The sequence below is a fragment of the Anabas testudineus genome, chromosome 24, assembly GCF_900324465.2.
Source record: "Anabas testudineus chromosome 24, fAnaTes1.2, whole genome shotgun sequence".
NCBI lineage: Eukaryota > Metazoa > Chordata > Actinopteri > Anabantiformes > Anabantidae > Anabas > Anabas testudineus.
The window spans coordinates 6,610,548-6,629,702 of record NC_046632.1 but is presented as its reverse complement, the minus strand read 5'-3'; the positions used below and the strand labels follow the sequence as shown (position 1 = coordinate 6,629,702).

The window sequence follows — 19,155 nt, the reverse complement described above, 5'->3', positions numbered from 1 at the left end:
AAGTGACCTGTGATCGTCCAGTGAGCAGCTCAACAACCCAACAGTTCCTCCATTCAGCTTTGACATTGCCTCTCTCTCTCTCTCTAATCCTATTAAATCAATTAGAGAGAACAAAAACACTCATTGATGTAATCAGTCGGTGCAGGTTCAGACTAGTGACGTGAAGCTTTTTTCTATTTTGCATTGCTAAACGCGGACACATCAGTCTGAAATAAAGAGCAGAGCAGAGAGGAGCAGAGCAGACCCACTCGGACCATCCGTGTCCACATGTCCCACGTCCCGAAGCTCTAGAGGTCGTCTCCGGTGGAGAGGTTTGGTTTGGTGGATGTTGGCTCGTCACGGTGGACTTTTCAGCACTTCTCAGATCAGTGTGACCAGGCTGTGAAACAATATGCCAGGAGATGGATTCACATTCAAAAGTCGCATCAGGAATTTGCTGCGTTCGCCCTCGATCAAGAAGAAGGACAGAAACAACAAGTTCACCGGCAGGGTAAACATATACAAACATATCTCCCTCCTTCAGAGTGTTTGAGATTTATGATGCATTTATGGATCATAGCAAATGAGTGGAATTGCATGGTGACCTAATAGAAACTATTTAATCTCTTAGTAATGGCCAATAACATAATAATATTTTTTAAGCATCAAAGTTCAGCGTAGATTCTGACTAAAATATAAATTGAGTGTACAAGAACCAGAAGCTCACACTAGTTTGGTGCTAATATGTTTTATGAGCTACATGCTCCTTCAGCTTTATCAATGACACTTACAGCTGCTTTAAAAGTCCTCAACACACCACCCGCTGTTTAAATACCAGGTTAATCCTGATTTTTTAAATAGCTTTTCGCAATTCAAAGGACAATAATAATAATCACATAGTTTTGTTTCAAGCTTTGTGTTTATTGTCTGAAATCAAGGAAATTAAAAGGCCCCCTGCTGTGTGTGAATATTGTCAATGCAAGACACATATTTATCACTGAGATAATATTGAACATAAGCCTCTGTTAAAGAACGCACCAAGAAATGGGCTCATTGAACTCCAAAGTTATTGTTTCTTTGTAAAGTGACAAGAAAGTCTCTGTTTTAGATATAGCCTTTAAATTAGAGCATACTTTGTGCTATTTGAGCCAAAGTAGTGACATCCATTTATCCACCTGTTTTCCCATGCTATGACCAAACAACAACATATTACTGTCTTTGATTCATTAACAGTAGTGTTTAGCTACATCACTGCTGGTTGAAGCTGTATTTATCTCTTCTTTAACGCTCACCCACCTCTCTACAGGTGACTTTGGAGAAGGTGCTGGGAATCACAGCTTCAGGAAACAGCGGTCTGGCCTGTGACCCCCGATCTGGACTTGTAGCCTACCCTGCAGGGTAAGAGTCTTACTAACAGAGAGGCCATTTGTGCATCATTATCTCAACATCTGACCTTTGACTTATCAGTATTATCCATTCAAGTGCAGCTTCCTTATCATAGCTTCCTCCCGCCGATTTTCAGTGTGCAAATGTCTGTGTGTTTGTGGTATCTCTGTTCTATCTCATAGAGGAGAACAGCTCTGTGACCTTTCTCATCACAGAGCTCCAAAGCCCTCTTATTATGATATCTTCATGGAGGATGGTGTATGGAGCGTTGAGTATCCTATTGTTATTAAATCTGTGCTAACAGGGACACTCACCATGTCAACGTCCTCAATGCAGAATCTAAAAATTAGAAAAACAGAGGACAGTTAGAGCTGTTTACAGTGTTGTTCAGGGTGTTTGTTTGATGTGAGAGCAGCAGTAACATACTGTAGGTGCACAGACTACATGATGCATGAGTCTGTGTGAATCTGGTTCTGCAAGCTTGATAGTATTGACTTGTGCAGGATGTAATGATGGAAACAAGGTGATTATTTGAATATGGAAATTAGCACTTAGATAAAAGAGGAATGATGGTTTGCATAATACTAATAATAATATAAACACTTCATGAAGCTGGACAAGATTTCTACTTTGCAGCGTTCATATCATTGAGTGCATCCTATGCTAGTCTACAATGGTGGGTAATGCCTGCGTTTAACATTTTAAGGTTGTATTTTTTCTATATAGTCTGTATATTATAATGCGTATTTTCTTCTGAACTGCTATAGTTCATGACTTTTGGAAACACTGCACTTTCCTGTTAGTGTAGGTTTAAAGCGCTGTCAACAAGTTAGTGACTTAGCATTAGCTTAGCCCGTTTAGCATAAACACCGGAAATAGCGAAACAGCTAGCGTTAGTCTAGTGTTATTCTTATATAACGTTGATAAATCTGCCTACATAAAACTCTAATTACAGCTGATTAAAGTGGTTATTTAGTTTGTTTAATAGCGTATTGTTTGGTGACTATCAAAGCTAACCAACATTAGTTAACAGTAAGCATCTTCAAGCTAGTTTCATGTCATCTTTCCTTCAAAGTGCTGAAGTCCTTCTTCCCTCTCTAGGTATAATTTAATTACTGATTAACAAACATTAGTAAATTCAGGGTTGCTTCTGTATTAGATTAATGCTGCACTTGTTTCTGTGGATTCCTGTTTTTCACCAGAGTTTGAATATCTGTAAGGTCAAAGTGTGGAGTCAGCTAGCACGTCTGCTTCCTCTTACAGATGTGCACTGTAAAATGAGGGTTTATTCTTAAATTTGGAAAAAAGCTAATAAGTAGCAGTGCACAGCTTTTACAACGCACACAGGCCTTTTTATGTGGATTATTGTCTGCTGTTCTTTCCTTTTGTAGATGTGTGGTAGTGTTGCTGAACCCCAAAAAGAACAGACAGCACCACTTAATCAACACCTCCAGGTAAGATCATAAACACAACCTGCATTTAAAACAGGACAACATTACACTCATAGTCAACAAGAACATCGTCCACAAGGACCTGTCTTTGTCTGTCTCTTGAATTTCCGCAGAAAAACCATCACAGCATTGTCTTTTTCCCCCGATGGAAAATACTTGGTCACAGGAGAAGTGAGTCTTGTTAATTTTCTCAGTCTTTGTTTCTGTTGTTGTTTTGTCACATTTTCTGGTATTGAGCTTTTTCTTATGGTAGTTAGTGATCATTCCCCATATTTAAACTGTTTAAAGGGCCCAGCTTTAACATCTCTTGTCAGTCAAGTGTCTGGGTTCAGTTTTGTTGTAGTTACAACGTGTGCCTGAACACAACATGCATCTTAATCCTCCCCCAGCCAATCAAAGCCGATTAAAGACTTCTCCGTGTAAGTGGATGAGCCCGCAGTTGTTGCTATGACAGCAGAGATCGAAGTTCAAAAGACCAAACATGCAGAGGATAAGTTGTTTATTGGCTCTTCCACCATTTATAAGGAACCAAGCCACATTTTATAGACTCCCACCGTTATTATTTGCATTTATGAAAATGACACCAGAGCACGAATCAATTAAAAAAATCTATTAGATTTTCACAGTTACTGGTCAATCTTCCAGTGAGAGTGTTGATATTATAGTAATGTACTAGTAGTATTACTAGTTTTCTAAATGTTTCGGTGATTAAAGCTGAGAACATCAAAGCTCTGGTGGGGATTTGATAGAGTTTAAGATATTGCTGATTGAATGATCTGATCAGAACCAAACAGTTGCTATTTTGCATAAAGAACAGGCTGACAGTACATAAGCTTTCTTTTTTCTTTCTTCTGGTTTCTGTCTTTTTCTTCCATATGTAGCTCTAGCTTTAGTTGAATGTTATCCATTCTCATTGTCCTTCAGGTTGCCTTTCCTCTCACTTAACTCTGATATTAATGTCTTTCTACCAGCATAAAATAAGAGAGTACACAAATCACCTGCTGACCTTTTGATCTCTCAGAGTAGAATAATATCAGCAGGTTGAGGGACAAGTAACTATATACAGTTAACAGAGGGCAGAGAGGATAATCTCTTGCGTGCTAGATAAACTGGCGTGACAGGTGACTGCTGCATGCAGCCTGCTCCAGTAGATGACAGTTACCTATTTGATCTTATGTAAATTAATTGTCACTTACTCTTTCCTTTACATTTGTTTTTCTTTTCCACCAGAGTGGCCATCTACCAGCAGTAAGACTGTGGGATGTGGCAGAACAAAAACAGGTGGCAGAGCTCCAGAAGCACAAATTTGGGATCTCATGTGTGGCTTTCTCGCCCAACGGCAAATACATTGTCAGTGTGGGAAACCAACATGACATGATGGTCAATGTCTGGGCGTGGAAGGTACTTTCCACACAGTATTTGTAGCCCACAGCCACTCTTGCCAAGACTGATGTTCTTTTACCATGGAGAACCCTAGATCACATTTGTTACATTGGTGCAATCTACATTTTTTGGCGAGCTATTTTAGTCCTTTGCTTTCATTCTGAGATAATCGTAGCTAACTGGCTGGTGACTCTAGTTTTGACACTAGCATGTCAATATCTGGACTCAATGTTCCATCTAAGTAAATCTATTTCCCATTGATTTATTCTTTTGCAGAAAGATGCTGTTGTAGCGGCCAACAAGGTGTCCAGTAAGGTGACAGGCGTGTCTTTCTCTGAGGACAGCACCTACTTTGTTACTGTGGGGAACAGACATGTCAAGTTCTGGTATCTAGATCACTGCAAGGCTAGCAAGGTACCAAACACATCTTTATATAATATAATAATTAACTGATGAACTGGAGAATTGTCCCCCTTTGGGTTACATCATGCTGGTCTAGATTTCTTGTTGGTGTTTTATCTGTATGGTTTGTTACTGCCTGAATTTGGAGTTCTTTGTTCCTTTTTCAGAAGAATAGTTTTACTGCCAAACATTTTTACACAGTCGTAAGATTTTTCACTCCTTTATAGATCGTCCGAGCTAGAAAAATGCATGAATGTGTTTCATTTATCAAAATCTCAGTTTCACTGTGTCTTCATCATTAAAGCTTCACATGGTCTTCACGGGTGTTCACAAATACAAAAAAAGGAAAATAATGCTAAAAATAATGCTAACCACAAATTATTGTGAAACTCTTAGCTTCCCATTTTATTGCCTTTTCAGCTTTAAATCTCAATTTCATACAGAGACACTCATTTAAAAAATAACACAGACTAAAACATCTCACAGCTACACACATTGTTTGGGGATGCAATGTTGATTTACACATCATTAATTGAGTTGTAAGTGTGAATACCACCAGTATCCAGCTATAAGCGCCACAGTCTGAGCTTTGTCAGCTAACCCTAACTCCACTGTGCTATGTAGGCCAGCGCTCCTGTCCCTCTGCTGGGCCGCTCGGGGCTGCTGGGAGAGCTGAGGAACAACTTCTTCTGTGATGTGGCCTGTGGGGTGGGCTCTAAATCTGAATCTACCTTCTGCATCACCTCTTCTGGCCTTCTGTGTGAGTTCAACAGCAAGAGGATGCTGGACAAGTGGGTGGATCTACAGGTGAGTGACAGGGGATGTACCCAAAAAACATAAGGGCTTGTTTGTGCTGTTTAACTACTGCTGTTTGAAAAACTACATCCATATCAGAGTGGTATGGTTGTTACTGATTGTGCTGTGTCACTCATGTCATTCACATTATTTAAGTTAGCTGATACACAGCAGTGCTCTGATTTTAATGAATCAGTATATGTGTGTTTAAAAAATCATCAGCCATTGCATTGGTTCTGGTTGCTGTACAACTAATAATGCTTACGGTCAGTGTCCAAGTGTTTGATCAAGAGGTGAAGATCAAGGTGTGTGACTCCTGCCATCTGTCAGAAGATCAGAGACAGATTAGCAACATTGATGACTTACAGAATGGATTTGGAAGTATTCCAATGAGGACACATTTATATTCCACTGCAGCCTTCTGTAACCATTATCATCACTGACAGACAAGACAGCAGTTATCTCACCTACACTCATTTTGATTGCAGGGAAGAATTTGCCGTATTCTTGGATCATCCTCAACAGGATAGGATTTTACTGTAAAAAAAAAACAGCATTTATACTGGCGACTCTTTGTAGCGAGGTCACAGTTTACCTACCACTTTGTTATCTGTTACATTATTGTCAACTGATTTCCATGCTTCGCAAGGGTTATCTGCAAATTCCAGAGCTGTGATAATGAGCTGATGTTGTATGATGTCTTGCTTTGTAGACGAGCATGGCCCAGTCTCTGTCTCTATCTGAGGATATGATCTTCTGTGGCTGTGCTGATGGAACAGTGCGGGCCTTCAGCCCCGTTGACCTTCACTTTGTCTGCACACTGCCACGGCCGCACCACCTCAGTTGTGACGTCTCAGCCATCACTATGGCCAGGTGAGGAAGAGCTCAGAAGTAACACAGCCGTTCCCTGGCAGTGATCCACCACAGGATCAAGTACACTCTATTTATAGTGCTTCCAGGCCTGGACTGGTAATCTGGCAGTGTGGGCATTTCTCTGGTGGACCAAAGCTTTTGGGTTGATGTAATTGTGATTTTTGTATTTGTATATACATTTTATTACTGCATTGGCCTAAAAGCAAGGAAAGCAGTTCAGTGGTACATTTTCTATACTGTCTCTGTGATTTCCCAATCAAATCTCTAGCCCTCAATTTACCCCTTTCCATCCCACCCTCCCCTTCCGAGTTATTCCTTAATCTTTGAAAATGTATTCTAATCTCTATTCCATCAGCGACCTGTTTTCCACCAAGATCGACACCCGATACCCAGATGCCATTGCCGTTACCTATGACCCCATCACTCGCTGGCTCAGCTGTGTATATAATGACCACAGTCTTTATGTGTGGGATGTGAGGGATGTCAAGAGGGTGGGGAAGGTGCACTCTGTTCTCTTCCATGCTGCCTGTGTCTGGGACCTAGAGGTAAATATATACTTGTAGGCTAGAGGAAGTAAATGAGTGAATGCTCTTTAAGAGCTGTGAAACATACAGTGTATTTCAAACCAGCCCCTGATTCGGAAGTGAGGTAATAATAACAGTGTATTGACTAGGTTATTGATTTGTTGCTAGAGCAATGATTAATACAGAATTCTGAACCACATTGGGGCCCACTAATGGATATTTATATTATGGTTTTCTTTGTTGATTGCGATTTATATGGCAGATATTAATATTATGTGCTCAAGTATCTTCGAATGTATTTGCCCTACTTTAGTTTGACTTCCGGCTCCATGCTTTTCTTTTTTATTTGACAGGTTTTCATTTGCTAATGATGATTATCAATGAAAGGCTATAGAGCCCATGTATACAAACTGCAGAATATAGCCTTTTGAGTAGAAATTCTGACAGGACAGGGCAAACATGTGGTTGCCATTGTGTGTAGTTTTTGCATGTTGATCTTGTCTTTTGTCCTGCCTCAGATGTTTCCAGATGCTCCTGGGGACATTGATGCCAGCTTGTCATCAGGTGCATTCATTAGTTGCTCAGCTGATAACACCATTAGACTGTGGCGCATTGAGGATCAGACACAGATATATAGTCATTCTCAGAACATCATCAGCAGCGTGAGTTTGGATTTTATATATGTATGTGTTCAGGTCTTATATTGATATCTAAAAAATCTCACTTCAATTTCTGTCTATTGCTGCTTTGCAGGATCTCCTGAATATAATCTACATTGATGGAAACACTAGTTCCTTACTGGATCAAGAATGTAAGACAGCTATAAATTCAGACAGATCAGGAGATGGACAGACAGCAGAAGTAAGGACAGGCATCAGGACTATCTGTATTAGTCCAGACGGCAAACACCTGGCATCTGGCGATCGCAATGGAATGCTGAGGTGGGACTAAAATGTTCAAACTCATTGTGCAGAGTTTGATTCCCAGGGCTCTCTGATAAGTGTGATTAAATTCAGGTCACCTCCACTCCACTCCCAAAACTCCTCTATCTTTGTATTACCTATAGGGTTCATGACCTCACCAGCATGAAGGAGATTCTCAAAGTAGAGGCCCATGATGCTGAGATACTCTGTCTTGAGTACAGTAAACCAGAAACAGGTCAGTGGGCGCACATGAGACTGTGCTACTGAACATAATGACAATATGCTTGTTGGCCATCTGTGTATGGCTGTGTATATGTTAAATGTTCAAATCTTCTTATTACTGTCAGGTCTTAAGCTGCTGGCCACAGCCAGCAGGGACCGTCTCATCCATGTCTTGGATGCTGAGGATGACTACAGTCTGGTACAGACACTCGACGATCACTCTTCATCCATAACAGCTGTCCGCTTTGCTGGTGAGCCACTTGAGACATTGTCAACATCTGACAGCTAATCTTCTCTTAATCCTTGTTTTCATCTCCATTCAGTCCAACACAAAGCCCTTATTTTATTTTATTCGCAGCACTGCTTGTTTAAATAATATATGGCGACTATACAAGTGTAGTCAGGTTGTTATGAGCTTTTCTGGTTTTTACATTTTTATTTTTTGCACTTGCTCTTAGTACTAAGGGTGACTTTATTAATGTTTCAACTTGCTTCTTTGGATCTAGTTTGAGGTTTGTACATGTTAATGAATGGTTTTAAATTTCTCTCTGACTTCCCTGCTTCTAACTGTAAAACTCCTCCAATTGAAAATTTGAAAATGTAGAATACTGTATACATTGGTGAAGTTGCCCATTAACACATTTACATCAATGACGTCATTTAAACTCTTGAAGCTTTTAGTACATCATGTATTCCACTAGATTGCTTGGATTAGAAATTTGAAAAAACTAGTAATATCAGGCAATTAAGTAAGAATTTTAGAAGGTCATTGTGTTTATTTATATTATATTTATTATTTTTGATCGTCAGCCAATGACAACAAGGTGAGGATGATCAGCTGTGGAGCAGACAAGAGTATCTATTTCCAGACTGCACACAAGGTAAGACATGAATGAGCATGAGTCAGTACTATTGGTTCCCATCTTTGTGAACCTCTAGTAGCATGAGTTCATTTGAATGGGAAATCAGAGTCAGGTGTTTCAGTCAATCGTGTAATAGTCAGGGTTAAGGTTTCTGGGAGGTCCGGCCTTATTTAAAGACAGATCTTCACTGTATTAAGTCTGATCTTGACAATACAGGGTCAGCTCTCAGCATTAAGTGTGACAACAAGCAAATGTTGCATTCCAGCATAAGATCACGTTGTCACATTTGTGATATATAGTTGTACCGTTATCATGATTTGGGCACAGCTTGCTATCATTGATGATGATGATGAGGTTTCCCTCATTCAAAAATTACATAATTCATTCTTTTAAAGAATAGGTAAAATTGAGCAAATGTAATGTTTTGAAATGGTTGAGTCAATGCTCTGAACCTAAGACCTGAAGCAGGCAGTTTGTAAATGAAAGCCAACCAACATCCCTGAGTTTGGAGCTGTTCTGTAAGGTGGAACGGGCTAAAATCCAATCCTATTTATCAGCTGATATGCAGGGCTGATAATCATTAGCGAAAACCGTTAACGCTAACAGTTAAGGTTATTACTGCAGAAAGGGGTCACACTAGGTACTGAAGGAATGGGTTCACATAACTTTGCCACATACAGATATTTAAGACTGGATTTGCTGCTGGGTTACTGGGGCACTTTTCTGTTTGGTTATAGTTGCATAAGTTAAAACAATCTTCTTAAACATTACGTTTTGTGGAGCACAATAAACAATAGCTTGTTAGTCAAGAGTAAAACTTCTCAGCATCCAGACATTCATGGAGTGCTCATTTTAGAAACTTGTTGTGACATGTCTGTGCTCTCTGCAGAATTTAAATGAGCATCTTCAATACTGTCTGCTAGCATGCCCTGTGTTTTCAAGGATTCTTAATAGACCTACTGCAAATAACTGCAGAAGCCAAATTTTTACGTATACACAAAACCTTTGGAGGCAGACAGAGAGAAAATTTGTCAGACCTGCACATTGTAGAGGTTAAAGTTCATTAAGGTGGAATATCTCAACTAAAGCTTCTGCACAGTTAGGTCAACAATACAGCTAAAGTGGTTTTAATGTCTAGTTTCTTCCAAAAGTTTTATTTAGCACCTTTCTATCTCATACCAAAGCTACAGAGCTACAGCAGCTTTCATTCTCTGCACCTTCCTGACATGGTTTCTTTTTGGATTGCAGACTGACAGGGGGACCGAGTTCAGACGTTCCCATCATAAAGTGAGGAAGACTACACTGTATGACATGGGTGTTGACCCTACCTGCAAGTATGCTGCTGTTGCCTGCCAAGACCGCTGCATCAGGTGAGCGTGTGGGCATGCCTTATGCCTTAGTGAAGAAGGTTGGCAAGGAATCATGAAACAAATTCTTCTTTTTGTTCTGGCTGCAGGATTTTTGACATCAGCAGTGGCGAACAGAAAAAACTCTACAAAGGATCAATAAGTGAAGATGGCAGTCTGCTAAGGGTATCTTTCTCCACCCTCCCCAGTCCACAAGCAGTTTCCTTCTTCATATACCATTTATATAATAGAACGTTATGTTTTTTGCAGGTGCAGATCGATCCTTCAGGTCAATATGTGGCCACCAGCTGCTCAGATAAAAACATCAGCATTTTTGACTTCTACTCTGGAGAATGTGTTGCCACCATATTTGGACACTCAGGTAACAGAACATATGCCTACACCTCACATACACATACTGCATGTAGCCAAACCTAGCAGTGACTAAATGTCACTCATAGCAGTAGGCAATATGATCTCACCATTGTCAGAGAGTGTAAAATAAATAATGATTTATCTTTTTTGTTTTGCAGAGATTGTCACTGGGATGAAGTTTACTAGTGACTGCAAGCATTTGATTTCTGTATCAGGTGACAGGTGAGACAGTAAAATATGTGTAATTGAACCTTTTCCTTTTTTGCCTTGTGATTAACTTAAGTTTCCTCTAAAGCGTGACATACAATACTGCATATCAATAATCTGTTTTAAAAGTCAATAAATAAACTTTTGTTAATGAAAAAATAACCCAAGTATTAGTTATGTACTGTATGAGATAGACAATGAGAAATCCAAAAATATTTCAAAATATGCTTTATTTCAGTACTAACCTGTGCACTAGAATAAAATTAGGAACACAACCAGGATGAGAGCAGCAACCAAATTGAACTTATCCTCTTCTGCTAGAGGAAATGAGTGGGGTTATGTGTTTGCAGACAGTTACCTCAACAGTAATGCTGAAATGAAATGATGAATTTTTAATGCCTGAATGCTTTTGTCTCCTAGCTGTATCTTTGTGTGGCGACTGGCTCCAGAACTGACAATCAGCATGAGGGAGAGGCTTTGCCAACTCCGACAAAACCCTGACACACCAACCTGCAAGACCTCTGGTCTGAGGTGATGACAAACACCACCAAGGATCTCAATGATTGCATTCATTATTAAAATTCAGAGCTGATTACAGGCCACCTATGCATAATGCCAGAATACTCATCATCTTGTATGACCCTCTTCAGGCGGGAGTTGTACAGCGCCCCCACTCTAGGTGGTTTGTCCTCAGACAGCGACCATGAGCTTGATGAAGAAGACAGAGCAGAGAACAGTGACCCCAATGAGCATGGAGACATTGAAACCAATACTTCCTCTGACAGCAGCCACGGAGAGGAAGACACAGGTATATCCACATAATGCTACAGGAACATCCTATAGCAGCTATGTTTGTGTGCATTTGTTCTGCTGCTTTGTCCCTGACATTAAACCTGTCTTTGAGTGTGCAGCTGAATTAGAGATGATATCTGTAATTATTCCGCTTCTTTTTGTGCTCTTTCATACAACAGCAGGCTCAGATGAAGGACAGGACTGGGAACTGACAAAGGTAGAGGTTACATTTAATAATAAAAAGGGTACAAAAATAGAGTTTTAATGAAATTAAATTAGAAGTGCTTTTTCATTCATTTCTTGATGCAATAAATGTGTTGACATTACTTAATTAAAATATTTTATTGCAGCATGGAGTCATCAGCCAGGTCACCCCTAACTCTGCTAAACGTCCTCGAAGGCGTTGGTCTCATCGTATGTGCTCTCTGGAGCTGATGGTTAAATCCCTGCTTGACCTGAGGCAGCTGGACTCCTTTGCTCAAAAGAAAAACTGCTTCCCACATGGCAAAGACAGACTGAGTACATACAGCCTTCAGGAACAAATGGTATGCATAGACATCTGTCTAACAGAAAGGAAGTGACAACTGTCAGTATTTCTAAATAAAGAGAAGTTGACTTCTGCAAGTCATCATCTACACACTAATCTTTTCTGTTTTGTTTTTTCTTTTTTTGTTTTGTGCAGCAGCAGCAGTTGGAAGAGGAGAGAGCTAAGATGCATCGGTCCTGGACACACAGTGACTGGTTGTCCTCACACCCATCCAAGGGCATTCAGGGTACCGACAGAGCTGTGCTGTACCCCGAGGCAAACAATGACAACACGTGTGTACAGAGCAGGTAAATCCCTGCTTTTTACCTACACTTTACCCAAGTTATGACAGTGACATTGAAAAGAACAAGTGCTTTTCTGTTCTTGATTTAATGTTTCCCTCACTACCCCTGTTCATCATTGTTTCCACCTCCCTGTGATTTTCTACATCAGTGATTACATGGTGAAGGAGCAGGACTGCAGGATACAAGGACGAGGGATCCGCAGTGAGAGCCAGGACAGCTGCAGTCCGGACAGTGCTTGCTCCCTGGACTACAACAGCAGGGAGTCCAGCCCTGATCATGTCCTGGATGGTGAGGGTTTACTCTGATTACAGGAATAACATGACTAAGTAACAGAAAATAGCAGTAAGGAAATGTGCAATTAAGATGAATTTCATTTATTAATTCACTATTGCTTGACTGGAAACACAAGGCCAACAGTGAGGACTAGCATTAAAAGCTTATTTCTAACTTTAGCACCTCCTACTGTTCGTATCAGAAAATACAGTCATACAAAAGATTACACATAGTGACTTTGTTGCTACATCTTGCAAGCAGATCAATAGTATAGTGAAACCGAACTGTAAAATTATACATACAGTATCCTCTATTTAAGAATTTCTATCTGAAATTTAGATTCTACTTCTGTCTTTGAATATTTCTGTTTCGAGGTTTAAATATCTTTTCAAAGTATGTCAAGTGCCAGATTGAAAATGAAAAGCTAAAATGTACATGAAAGCCATAAAGCTGATACCCACAGAGAGGGATTTGAGCACACAGAGGCTGGGATTTTTCTAGTTTCAGACCTGATAGAAATATATCAGATAATACTACCACATAAGCTGGTTTCTGACTGGTCATTTGTTAAGGATTATGTGGTACCTACCTGCTCTATGCAGTAGTCATACCAAGGTCAAGGAGGGTTTGCTTAAGGATTTTCCCTGTCAAATTTGCTTCAGCTTGTTCTTTCACATTCAGACCCTCTAAATGTGGACAGCTCTGATGAAGAGAATGAAGAGACTGATGAGGAGGAGCAAAAGCCAGAAATGACAAGTATGGACGAGGCTCTGAGGACAGTAACTGACACTGGTGACTGCAGTCAAGAGGATTTTCTCAAGCACAACTTTGAGACTTTGGTAGTAAGCTCCAGCATAGGTAGGAAAGGGCAAACACACGTGTAAATACAGACACTCACACACACAATATCGATTAGTCTGGTAACCCAGCAGAGTTCCTGTTTCTATTTCTCTGTATCAGTGGCTGTTTTTCTTCTCTCTCTGCCAGTTTCTCCATTTTCCTTTTTTGTTGTTGTTTTTTTCTAACTCATGATGTCCGTCCACAGCTGAGCAGAGCAGAGTCCCAAGGCTCAGTATGTCTTCTCGCTTCCTGGCCAGAGGACATAATAACAGGTACTGCTGACCATTTCAGACCAATGTGCACTCAAAGCTATAATTACAAACCCATGTGGATATTGTGTGCCTTCCTCATCTATCTAAGTTGTCAGTTTAAAAAGGCATTGTGAAGTATCTCTGAGTAACTCTGTGTGTGGGTGTGTACACCATTCTTTATCCTTTCTAGTTGTTACCTTTTTATTGAGGGATCATTTATTTTAACACGGGGGTGACAGAATGTTTCAAATGTGCAGCAAGACATTTTACTATGAATAGTTTAAGAAATGGTTAAGTGTTTTTGAAAACAGATTGAGAAAATCAAAAAAACACTTGGTGGTATTGATGTCCATCCTGTACAGTAAATGGGAAGCTACAGCCAGAATCCAAATTAGCATTCAAAGGTAACAAAATCTGCCTACTAGTGCTAGTTTAGTAATGAAGTCCTGGCTGGTTGCCTGGCAATTGCTCCTGGCCAAACACTAGTCCAACAGAAAAGCCCATGTAAAGCAGCCTATTATCAATTAACACTTGAGCTAGCTGTTTCTTCTGCTTTGCAGTTTTAGTGATAGCTACCACAGTTTGTGGCATTATATTGGAATATGAGCCACCAAACCAAAGCTAACTATCTACCAGATGTAATCTCATATGTACCATATTCGAGTGTGGTAACATTCAACATTTCAGCATCGGCAAGAAATTAAATAAGCGTATTTACGCCAATGTCAAATATTCCTTCAGCTAATTAAATAATGTTATGTCTGTACACATTGTAGCTGGGTGCCTCCGTTTGCTAAAGTGCATGGAAAAGAACAAGACCCCCACTTTATTAAACCCCCAGTGTCAAAAGTACGGCCCCTGATGGAAGATGGCCAGAGCAGAACAATAGAAAGGAGTCCTATGTCCCCAAGAAGGATTGAGGATCAAAAGTAAGAAAGAAAAAACACACACAAGAAACTACAAGGGGTTTATTTTTAGACAAGTGCTGTTCTGGCAGCTCTGGATTAATGAATCATAAATGTATAAGTTCAAAAAGCACAAAGGGTTTTGTGTGTGCATAAATAAATGAAAGGAATGCAGTGGGCCAATAATGGCTTTCTGGGGTCATACGATGTTTACACATTTTAACACTATTTATAACAAGTACATTTTTAAATCATGCTCTTACTGACATATTAATAATGGAAATGGGTAAATTCTCATTTAAAGTAACAGTGCACGTGCAAATGTATTACACAAAATGATTCAAATGAGTTGTTTTATGTTTGTGCTTGAAGTGATGTTAAAACCGCTGTGTTCCATCTACACAGGACAGACTCTACTCCTCCACTAATACCACAGAAGAAGAAGAAGACGTCATGGTCTAACCTGTGGAGGTCGTCCAACTCTCTTTCGAGAGCTCCACTGCTACAGGACACAGCGACACGTTTACAGAAATCACACTCTGCCCAGAACCTGGCCTCAAATGGTATGTTTCATTGTCATTTCAAGCTTTTATAAGTATATATTTTCTACTGACTCTCTAATATCAGTTTTATAATAAGCTGCATTAGCTCTGCTAGGTTAGGTGTAGGATGTGGAACAGTTAAATTGCCTCAAGAGTGTGTTTTGCAAAGCCTATTTCCCGTTTTCTTTCAATTATACAAATGAGTCAATTTAGGTAACTGTCACTTGATAGTATTATTTTGAAGCAATCAAAGTTAGGTCATAACAACTTAGCATATATAATTTAATGTGCTTTCATTGTTGTTCATCACAACTACTCACAATAATGTCTGCTTTCTCATCCTTTCGTCAGCTCTTTATTCCCCCGTGCCCTATAGTGACCAAAGGGAGTTGCGCAAAAGAGCTCAGCAGCTGTTTCTGGACTGCGACACTCACAGGCCTGCCTTCCAATCATCCTCAAACTCATCTGGGTCCCCAAAATCACCCCAGTCTCCCCTGCCATGGGAGAGCCCCAAACTCAGGTCTCAGCACTCATACATGAACCCCACAGCCAGTTCCGCGGCCAAATGCAGCCGCTCTGTCTCTATGGGAGATGATATCCACATGGGCAGTCCTCCTCGCTCCCCTTCCTTTTCCAGTCGCAGGATTTCATCTGGGGAAATACAGGTTGAGCCTCCTATGCTCAGTTTACCTGTAGTCACTGTTTCGCCTCCATCAGCTTCTCCCCCTTTGTCACGTCTTTCATCAAACAATCTCTCCGCTGCTTCACCTAATCGCAAAGCCTCAATTGCATCCATTCATTTCGCCCAGAACATCCCCCCCTCTCGTATCCCGCTTCCCAAGCAGCCTCTGAGCTCCCGCCGCAGCCTCTGCTTGGAGGTGAAGCACAGCTCAAGTTGGTCTGGGGCCTCTGCAGGGGCTACTTCACCTACAATTGAACCTGGATGTGGAACTTCAGGAAACAGAGGTTAGACAGCTAGCCAGATAATACTAGTCATATAATACTGTCAGTGTACTGAAATATGCTACACACACACAGTGAGAAGACACAGTCCCTAGTTATATGTGTGAATCCATGTGTATTTTCTTTTCTTCAGTATTGTGTAGACATTTGTCTCTGGGTCTGGATACATCTATGCCAAGTTTAGTACAAACGGAGAGGAGAAGAAGCTCGGTTTCAGAGAGGTAGAGTTTTATCTCACTATCATTACTACTTCATTTATGAGAGTTTAAGCATAATTTATAGAATATATCTGCTATTTCTATAATTTTTTTCAATATTCACCATCAGAACCTGTCTGACTGAACTCATTTCTTCACAGTGCCAAGGAGGCAGGACAGGTGGCTATAGCTACAGAGTGCCCTCTGGTGCCTGAGCAGACCCACACAACAAGTGCTGACCCCAAGCCAGGTCTGAGCTCCCAGAACTCCTTTATTAACCTGTCCATTGCTATCGCTCCTCTTCTTCATCACTGCATCTCTTCACAGTTCAGCTGTTATCTGCCTTCCAGCTGGTCTGTCAGTCTGCTTGTCTGTCTCATGTCCCTCCGTCTGTCTCGGTGACCATGTTGTCAGATTTTGATTCACTTCCTAAACCTTCCTTCCAGGGTGATAAATTTTACAGATGTGTGAGGGTAGGAAGTTTGGATATTTTATAACTTAATCTAGCAGAGAGATTACAGAACAATGCAATGAATGTATTAATGCTCCGTTATGATATTACATTTAAAGACTATTATTTACCATTATGCCACAGGCAACTTTAGTGCCACTGCAGATTATTTTCCTCAGGTATCTAATAAGAGTTCAAATGCTGAGGTGAATCCTTAAGTAGTGTCTTCATCCTGCTCTTCACGCTTCTGTGCCTGCAGTTTTGTGGATGATACGGTAACTGCATCACAGAGGCAACAGATTTAATTTCACTTTGAAAACATAGTAAACCCTAAATGCCATTAAGTGATATCCAGTCAACATTTGTTCCTACGACTATGTTTTGCTGGAGGATATAAACTGTGAAATCATTTTCTCAGCTTCACAGCCCCTACTCTCTGGATTTGTACAACAGCCTCCCCGTATTTTTTTTCTTATAGTTTCTTTTCTGCTACCAAGTCTATTCTTTTTTTTTCTTTTAATGCTGTTCAACCTTTTGCTCAATATTTACTGTGCACCTTCTTCACTTGCCTCAGAGTGTGTTTGTGTGTTTATACAGTATTGTATGTGCGCCTTTGTGCACACACATTTGTGATTTGCTGCGTGCTGTGGTATACTTGAACAAATCTCTCTCTCTCTCTCAGCAGATCACTCTATCACCTTGGAAACTTGTAGGCAGGCTGTTACTGAGCTACACAATAGTCTGAGGAAAACCATCCTGCTATACACGACGGTCAGTGAGATAAAGGAAAGACAGTGGAAGATAACATTTACATTACATTTAGTCATTTGGCAGACTCTTTTATCTATACTATTTTTAAGGCTACTTACAAGTGATAAAAGACTGTTAGAGATAAGAAGTCATATTGAGAAATTGCTGTTCATTCATATGCTACTCTTGTTATAAAATGTTTATGCTAGTAGTAGCCATTATTATTCACCATTTAAAATTTTCTACATTAACATCACAGCTTTTTTTTTAACTAATATGAATTTGAATTAATTCTTTAACTCATTTGTTAGTAAAGCGAGTAAGTATTTAACTGTTGGAAGGAGACAAGCAACTTAGAGATGTCTTAGGATGTCTTGAACAGTTCAACAATTTTTCAACAGTTTTTTGTTCATTGACAAATTGACACATGTAGCCTATTTATAACAAAAGATTAATTGATTAAACTAAACTGAATATTTGTCTACAAATAACAGACATAAATTGAGTAGATGAAGCCTGTTAAGTGTTTGTACATTCTACTGTTTGATTAACTTGGTTCGGTGGAGTGTTGCGTGAATGATCTGATGAACAGATGAAAAGGGGAAAAGCTGTTTGTCTCACTTGTGACCCTGATTATATATGTATGTGTTCATTTAAACCAGGTGCTGCAAAGCAGCCAACAGCCCGGAGAAGATCAAGAGCAGATGAGGGGAATCTTGTCTGAGGCCCTGTTCGCGATTAAGAGTGAGCTGAACTCTCTGCCTCCCCCCACATCACAGTATGAAGGGCCCCTAGTGAAGCAGGGGGTCAAACATGAGGGAGAGAAGGCCATGGATCTGCTGGAGCAGTATGCTGAGCTGCTGCTGAAGTCTGTGGAGAGGAGACTAGATACCAAGACCTGATGAGATGGACTAAGAAGACAGACGGACACATGCACCTACACTAGTACTGTGAAATGCACACGTGTGTTATTTGCACACAGATCTTTTGTAACTTTATTTATAGACTGAAAGCAGAGGTTGCAAAAGATGAATGTTGACTATTATGCACTGAAAAAAGAATATGAAAGTATTAAAAATGTTGCCTTATTTTCAAATCATATTATTTCCTTATTTCCACTTTTTCAAATCATATTTTACAAGTCTAATGAACTGTAAATAGTGGGAGACAGTGAAGGTGCTACAAGAAAACTAGTGAAAAGATGTAGTTGGCTAAGCTGTATGGTTGTATTTAGGCGTCTGTTGAACACTGGCCTCCGTCTTTACTTGTGGGCCAAAACCACCTCTTATGTCACTAGAAAAAGTGGGTCATCAGGAAAGAGCATGTTTAGGTAGAAGGTTAGAGGAAATGAATTTAAGGTGTGAGGATTTAAATGGTGATATTACTAAATGGTATGAGGTCCACAGCAGGTTTCAGGTGAAGGACCTGGAAAGATGTTTGCTGCTGTTATTCGGCTGTGTGTTGTTTAATTCATATTTTTGTGCCTATAGTGTCAGTCATTGAAAAAGTATCTGAAACCTAAATGCAATTATTATTGCTGAATGTATATAATTTTTGAGTTTTTTGTATTGATTGTTGCTATTATAGTTTCAATCGGATGCACTGTGCTTCTCTAAGCTCTTAAAAAATAA

The 19,155-nt window shown here is 40.0% G+C and overlaps 1 protein-coding gene across 1 annotated transcript; it reads left to right on the top strand.

Annotated features, from left to right (window-relative positions):
* The first annotated feature begins 239 nt into the window (after positions 1-239).
* On the top strand, positions 240-19,010 carry LOC113149515 (mitogen-activated protein kinase-binding protein 1-like). The gene is made up of 33 exons (XM_026341691.1): positions 240-490; positions 1,286-1,377; positions 2,757-2,819; positions 2,930-2,987; positions 4,047-4,217; positions 4,476-4,613; positions 5,226-5,408; positions 6,109-6,269; positions 6,625-6,814; positions 7,312-7,455; positions 7,547-7,734; positions 7,860-7,951; positions 8,064-8,189; positions 8,749-8,819; positions 10,050-10,171; positions 10,258-10,333; positions 10,418-10,529; positions 10,681-10,744; positions 11,150-11,260; positions 11,380-11,537; positions 11,701-11,738; positions 11,872-12,066; positions 12,204-12,355; positions 12,501-12,640; positions 13,307-13,483; positions 13,671-13,737; positions 14,493-14,645; positions 15,027-15,184; positions 15,515-16,129; positions 16,260-16,347; positions 16,485-16,573; positions 17,457-17,545; positions 18,187-19,010. Exons 1-33 carry the CDS (start codon positions 392-394, stop codon positions 18,424-18,426), a joined length of 4,620 nt encoding a protein of 1,539 aa, XP_026197476.1. The 5' UTR covers positions 240-391; the 3' UTR covers positions 18,427-19,010.
* Positions 19,011-19,155: the final 145 nt, after the last annotated feature.

Bases quoted from the DNA above. Each gene is read 5' to 3' on its own strand.
- LOC113149515 (XM_026341691.1), top strand. From the start codon at position 392: ATGCCAGGAGATGGATTCACATTCAAAAGTCGCATCAGGAATTTGCTG. The intron at 7,735-7,859 runs GTGGGACTAAAA...TATTACCTATAG, and splicing joins GATCGCAATGGAATGCTGAG to GGTTCATGACCTCACCAGCA. The intron at 15,185-15,514 runs GTATGTTTCATT...TCCTTTCGTCAG, and splicing joins CCAGAACCTGGCCTCAAATG to CTCTTTATTCCCCCGTGCCC.